Source organism: Semicossyphus pulcher, unplaced genomic scaffold, assembly GCF_022749685.1.
Source record: "Semicossyphus pulcher isolate SPU_LCO1_2020_fin unplaced genomic scaffold, fSemPul1.0.p SCAF_22, whole genome shotgun sequence".
In the NCBI taxonomy this organism is placed as follows: Eukaryota; Metazoa; Chordata; class Actinopteri; order Labriformes; family Labridae; genus Semicossyphus; species Semicossyphus pulcher.
The window spans coordinates 12,147,833-12,155,065 of NW_027211696.1; the positions used below are offsets into that span (position 1 = coordinate 12,147,833).

At 39.7% G+C, this 7,233-nt stretch overlaps 2 protein-coding genes across 2 annotated transcripts; one reads left to right on the top strand and one right to left on the bottom strand.

Moving 5' to 3' along the window:
• Nucleotides 1–530: 530 nt before the first annotated feature.
• On the top strand, nt 531–2,763 carry rx3 (retinal homeobox gene 3). The gene is made up of 3 exons (XM_069673772.1): nt 531–795; nt 1,121–1,356; nt 2,317–2,763. The coding sequence occupies exons 1-3, from the start codon at nt 531–533 to the stop codon at nt 2,761–2,763; spliced, it is 948 nt and encodes a 315-aa protein (XP_069529873.1).
• Nucleotides 2,764–4,758: 1,995 nt separating this feature from the next.
• On the bottom strand, nt 4,759–5,924 carry grp (gastrin-releasing peptide). Its single transcript, XM_069672960.1, has 3 exons — nt 5,768–5,924; nt 5,007–5,233; nt 4,759–4,891 (listed from the first exon to the last, which is right to left on the bottom strand). The coding sequence occupies exons 1-3, from the start codon at nt 5,922–5,924 to the stop codon at nt 4,838–4,840; spliced, it is 438 nt and encodes a 145-aa protein (XP_069529061.1). The 3' UTR covers nt 4,759–4,837.
• Nucleotides 5,925–7,233: the final 1,309 nt, after the last annotated feature.

Here is a 7,233-nt window from a genome sequence, read left to right on the forward strand (position 1 = left end):
TCTTGCACTCCGTGTCCTGCGCAGAAATCTTGTAATTATGATTTTGTTGTACCTTAATCTGTGCGCCTAATCTTCCTCTTTTTTCGCAGACTGACATGAACATGACATCTGGAGGAGTGGAAAGATGGTTTTAAGATTTATGTAAGTAGGTTTAGAGCCAGCGCTGACTGATGCACTTGAGATGGGGAGGAGTTAACAGGCAGGGAGGGCGCGCGCTGCTGCTGGTGCCTGCATGTGCGCACAGTTACCCCTAAATCCAGGGCCAAATCCACCAGGACGTCCCCTCTGTGACGTGCAGCGGGGGTTGCCGCATGAGCACGGGGGGGTCTTACAGGAGCCGCTACTTTAAAAGCCCCCTCTGAGGATGCTCCATATCCACTGAGGAGGACTCGCTGACTGGTGCGTCTTGTGCGCAAGTTTTCCAACAGCTCTGATTTGAAACTTTATCAAACACAAAGAAACAGCGAAAAAATCCAAAAAGAAGTTTAATTTTAGCCATTTTTAACGTCTTTTGTGGACTTTGTCAACAAATGTGGCTCCTCGGATCAACTTCCCAAGTGATGATGATGATGGATGAGCGCCTGTCTCCCTCCGCGCGCGCCGTCCAGAGCCCGGGGGACAACCCGTCCACTATCCACAGCATAGAGGCGATTCTGGGATTTAAAGAGGACACGCTCTTCCACAAATCAGCCTCCTACAGCCTGACGGAAAAAGTGCTGATCAAAGATGCGGAGCGCAACGGGAACGTGATTGTGACTCCGATGAAAAAAAGTCACTCCTCAGAAAGTTTTGACAGTAAGTTTGTTTGGTTTTCTTAAACTTTTAGGATCAAGTCAAGGAATTTAAATGTGAAAATATATTAAAAACGTGACAACTTAATTCTTTAGTGTTATATCTTTATGTTTATTAACGTTTAACATTTCTCATCCAGTAATAATAGTCAGGAGTCAGGTGTCATTATGTGCGCAATTTGTGTCAGCAGCACTTTTAAACCCCTAAAATTGTGCAAATAATATGGTAAAGATAAATAAAAAGTTGGTTTATTTTTTAGGACACATTTAAAACTTAGGTAAAACTTTAAATATCCGGGCTTCGTCCTAACTCCATCTTCTCTCTGCAGGTGTTTGCTGTGCCAGCAGCGCCGCTGAAGCCTCGGTGTGTCCGGACTCTCCGGACAGAGACGGGAAGCTGTCCGACGACGAAAACCCGAAGAAGAAACATCGACGGAACCGGACGACGTTCACCACCTTCCAGCTGCACGAGCTGGAGAGAGCTTTCGAGAAGTCACACTACCCGGATGTGTACAGCAGAGAGGAGCTCGCGCTGAAGGTCAACCTGCCGGAGGTCCGCGTGCAGGTGGGTCCCAAATGCAGACTTTTTTTCTACTCTTATTTCTTACGCATTAATGAAGGCTAAAAAAAGAGGCTAAAAGATTATCCCCCTCTGTTTTCGCTGTTTATATTTCATCTTCACTTAGCTTTTAAAAGTCTTGTTTTATGTGTTCCTTCGCTTCTGTTGTCTTGTTGCTGAAATGTAAATAAACGTGCCTTCCCTAAAATGATGTGGGTATATGTAGGCCGATATTAAAAGACAAAAATGTCAATAATAGTTGTTGTAAATAAAAGAAAAAACAAAAAAACTTTTACAACAGACTTTTTTATAACTAGGTTTAAAATAAAAGTTTATTTTGGGTGGATGGACCATTCTTACATCAACATTAAAGACATTTTGAGGAACGTTTTTAACATATCTTATTTTAACTTATTGTATTACTAGGTGTTTATAACTTTGGGCTTATTGATATAAATATATTACTAGAATATATAACTATATTTTAATAATTACTATAGAATATAGAACTTTTTGTTGAGTTGTTTAAACTGTTTAGATGAAAATAGTGCAAATATTTAGAGGTACTGCTGCATGTTTTATTTATCTGGCTGAATTTAAAAAGAGACACATTTATTTACAAAATTATTAACTAGCTTAGTTTTCCAGTTTCCTCAGTTTCTTAGGAAAATAATGTTAGAATAAAAATGAAATTAATCAATAAGTAGGGAAGGATACAAAGTGCTGAAATCTCTACTCTTATATCTCATTCTTTCATATATCAAAATATTAATATTCTTTTACACAATTCTATATTTTATATGTCTTTAAACATATTTTTAAAAGGTAGTGTCTCATTGCTTTCAGTGTTTAAAGAGTGTTTTCCCCTCTCCTTTCTACTTCCTGTTTGTCGATCTGTGGCCTCCAGGTTTAAATAAAGTTTTATTTAGCTGTATTAAAAAAGAAATATTTTCTTTTTCTTACCAGGTTTGGTTCCAAAACCGCCGTGCAAAGTGGCGTCGTCAGGAGAAGCTGGAGGTGAGCTCCATCAAGCTCCAGGACACCTCCTCCTCCCTGCTGTCCTTTAGCCGCTCCCCCAGCTCCTCGCTGGGCTCCGGGCTGCAGCTGGACCCCTGGCTCTCCGCTCCCATCACCTCCTCCACCTCCCTGCAGTCGCTCCCCGGCTTCATCGCGGGCTCGCAGGGCCTCCCGGGCACTTACACCCCGTCTCCTCCTTCGTCCATGCCCTCCTCCTTGTCGGCCTCCTTCCTCAGCTCCCCCGCTCTGGGACACGGCACTCACCTGCCCCACATGGGCTCCATGTGCCCCCCACCCCCCGCCTACCAGTGCTCGGCTGACCCCAGGAACTCCAGCATCGCCTCTCTGAGGATGAAGGCCAAGGAACATATTCACGCTATCGGGAAGACGTGGTGATGCTGAGCGGAGGATAAAAACAGACAATAAAACATCCCGATGCATCTTTTGATAAACTGACTTCATCCTCATGCTGATTGGACCGTTGTGTTGGACCTTTTAAAGAGTGAAATCTACTGTTTAAATGCAGGATTAAGCACATTTACATCACTTATACGAACGTCTCCCTATTTGGCATTCATAAGCAGCATTAAAACATTTAATAAGGCACACTTATACACATTTTTCAGTGCGTTTAAGTGTTTATATGAGTGTTTTTTAAACAATTATAACTCCTCCTGTGGGCAGCAATAAGTTAAGACTGCTGTATAAACAAATAATGGATGAAAATATAGTGAAATACATTTGTAATAATATGAAGTATGTCTTTATAGGAGCAGCTACAACTGCTGGCAAATACAAGTCCATTTATAAACACTTAAACGTGCCCTCATTGCTGCTTACAACGACATTATCATGTGTTTTAATTCTTTGAATAAATGTGTGCTTATAACTGCTAAATAGGGGGATTTAAACTAAAGTGTTACCCCTACAAAATGTGTGACACTAACTGTGACATTCCTGTTTAATATGAAACCCACGCACGCTGATGATCTCGTTCATCTGCTGCGTTCACTGTAAAGTTTTGCGTCCATTCAGCCCACTCTGTTTTGTTGTCATTAGCAACCTTCAGTATTTATTTCACTTCTGTAAACGGACTCCTGCTCATTTTTGATCCATCGCTCCCCGCTGGATTTTTTAGGTTTTCATTGTGCAAAATTTAACAGATGTGTATATTTTCTCGATACAATAAACTTTATATGTAAAAATGCATGAACGAAATAGCGGCTGATTATGTTACCTCAGGAAATGTGTCACATTTGAGACGTGCAGATGTGTCGAAAATGTCTAAAAGAATGAAAATGTGCACACGAGTAATGACTGCATGATCTGCAAACATCACATTTACGTAAGAATATTTAAAGCGTCATTTATCATGCTGCAGAATGGAGGTATATTAAATATCAGCCCGGGCTACAGCACCCCCTAGTGGTGGATTCTATTACCACGTCTGCCAGGGTGGGAAAAGGCGTATTTGTTTTACATTTTTTACAGTGACACAAAGCTAGCGGTTAATTTTCAAGAACATCTCCTTTATTTTAAACTTTAGTACATGCTGTCTAAACGGGCTCAAATAGCGCCACACATGCTACTGTTTGGATTAAATCTCCTCCTGGTATCAAGCGTCCTTGTATTTTAACAGCGACTCATTTAATTTAAAGCAGCATTAACAGAGCGTGTGATAAAAGAGGCAGCTTAAACTCCCAGACTTCCTCCCTCTGTGTCACCGAATGAGTTTGTCAGCCCACTTATTTCCTGCTCATTAGCTCCTGTAAACTTTATCCCATTGGCTGCAGGGATTAGACTCATAATGACGGGGTGAAAGTGGCTTGTACCTCCATTGTTCGCCAATCATCCGTGACAAATAAGGAGAGAGGACGGAGGAGAAAAACTCTCCTTTGGCTTTAAGAAAAAAAGGATGTGTGTAACCAAATTGTTTCAATTAGCATTTCCTATTGTGTGCAAGCCCTGAGGGCTAATAATCACCACCGCCATCATCGCTCCTACTGTCCTAAAGAGTGTGTGTGTGTGTGTGTGTGTGCGTTCTGATGAGACAAAGAGGCACCACTTAATTGAAAAAGTTTAGGTGATCTTATTTCTTCTACTAATATGATCATGTTAGCTTTTCATGCTTTACATGACTGGTAAATGTACCACCATGAAGCAGAGAAACGACAGACGCGGCTCATGTGCACCATCTGGTGGTAGAAACTGGTAACTGCATATGTAGAGTTAACTACATATTTTTTTAAAGGAAAAAGTGTGTAAAAAAATAAATAAAAAGCCACAATGCAGTTATCACAATGTTGCATTTATTCAGCATTCTTATTTTATGTAACATAACTGTGCCAAGTCAGTCAGAAATTATTGTTAAATAAACTTATATTGTGTGTTTATACAGCAGAGAAAATATAGGATGTGACAACAGGGGACGTGTCCAGTAGATAATGATGGATTGTAATGTGTCTTGCATTCAGTTGGAGTTATTGTCTTGCAGTTCCAAAGCCAGCAGAAGCAGCTCTGACATCTATAAACAGAGATAAAAAACATGTATTAATAATATCATATCCAAAAAAAAGTATAATCAGACGGTAAGACTCTGATAAAGAAGTTAAAGAAGAGGTTAAGATCCCCGAACTGACCTCTCTGAGATATTTGTCTCTGTCCTCCTCCCTCCAGCCGCTGCGCAGTCGAAGCATCTTGTCTGCAATCATCTGTTTGTGGTTCTTGTGCTGCATCCGAGCCTCCATCAGACGCTCGTATCGCTCCGTCTCCGTGACCCCGGCCGCTTCTGAGGGTGTGAGGTAGTCGCTGTCTGTCTCTTGCAGCTCAGGCAGGCTCTCTGTGCTCTTCTTTCCCATCAAATGACCTGGAAAGAAGGACAGAATGGAATTACATGTTTTCCCCCTGGAATAAAGCCGTTTGTGGTCTATTTACATTAGGTTTACACAACAACATGATTGGTCTCAATTTGTAAATAAAACCCACAAGTCCTATGGGTTTGAAAACAATGTAATGCAATACAACAAATTAAGCAGGCTATATTTCTTCAATATAACAGCCAACAAGAGGTTTGCTTTATTCTCTTTTATTGTCCTTTTATTGACACTGATAAATATCTACTTGTTGTATAATATAAGAAGGAAACAAATAAGTAAATAAAGTTGAAGTAAAGTTGAAAATTAAACATTATTATCGTTATTAGTGAGCAAATATAGGTTCCAAAAGGAGTTGTAAATATGCTAATTATGTAGTTTCCGGCAAAACAGCTTTTTTAAAAATAGCAACCGTAGCAAAATATGATACATATGTACAAATTAATTCAAGATAATACAACACAACATGTAAAAAATGAAATTCAATATTATTATTTTTCTTATAATATTAAAAAAGTCCCTCTTACCTACTGCCCAGTGATTGCCTCGTGGATACATCTTGCCCACACCTGCAGCAGGTTGACTCTCTGAGCCGTGCAACATGCAGGGCAACGTAGCCAGAATAATAACAAGTGGCCACACCGGTCTGCAAGTCCATGAAAAGCACATGCACTCTCCTCCCATGTTATCAGAGCAAAATGTCAGATCTAAACAGCAGCCGGTTGCTATATTAGTCCGTTAGTTGCAGTTAATCGGTTTGATCTAACTTTAAAAACTCTCCTCCATCGTCGATATTTATGTGAGCAGAAACCGCGCAGTTGTGAAAGGTCTCCTGTTGCTGACTTGTTGAACTTCCTCTCCCGATGCCTTTAGTACAAGTGACTAATGGAGAAAGTTAAGACCCCTCCTGATCCAGCGGTGCGTCAGCGGCTGCTTTTAAGAGTAGCACGGTGCCAGCAGCCGCAGCAGGATGGGAACGTGATGGTGACAAATGATCATATGAAGCCTGTAATTATTATTGCGGCTCGTTATTGTTTGTCCAGAGATTGCAGGGTGACTACAGGAGGTGTCAACGTCATTTGATTGCTTCCGTGTCACTGTGTGTTGAAAATGTTATATCAGCGAGGAAAGTCAGTGGGCTCTTTGAGTTGAAGCTAATTTTTACGACTTTACTGTTGGGCAGTTTAATCAATAGCAATCCATCATCAGAGAGTATTAAAGTACCTAAAACTACTTTAAAGATAAATATTTAACAATATCAAACTCACAAGAGATAGTATTGGGGAAAAAATAAAATTTGATGCAGCAGTACATCTCAGATATTTGTATTACACATATCATTCGTTCTTGTCAACATTTCACGCTCACATTACCCACAATGCAACACGACTGCCAGAAAGTTCGGTCCGTGCGAGTAAGAGCTAATGTAGCCTTGACCTGCTAGCCTTAAAGAGAGATATGGAAGTGATGGCTACAAAATTCTAGTAACCTCAGTTTTTTTTATTAGCTATCTTTGATAACTGGTAACATTAGCATTTAATCACTTCCTAGCTAACTTTACATTTTGGTAGTGTTACAGGATACAATAGAAATGGTGTACATTTCTAGCTAACTGTAATTTAAGCAAGCTAACAGCAATATTAATGCTAACGAGTAATCAAGTATGTTGTTTAACCTTAAAATATCAGAAGCTGGTTAAGATTAAATACATAAATAAGCTAACATAACATTCCTTACTAACATTATAGCATATACAGCATTATATTTTCTTACTTTATAATTATTGTTAAACCAATGTGTGTAATAAGTCTACTCAAACTTTTGCATAAATATGTACACTACGTACGTACACTAGTTTTATTTTTATTTTGAGAACTTGACTAGTTTAAGTTTAGTTTTTATTAAGAGTTAGTGTTAATTTTAGTTTTTCAGGTATTATAAGAAAAGCCTTGATTCTTCATCACGATATATTTACTTTTGTCTACGACGTCCA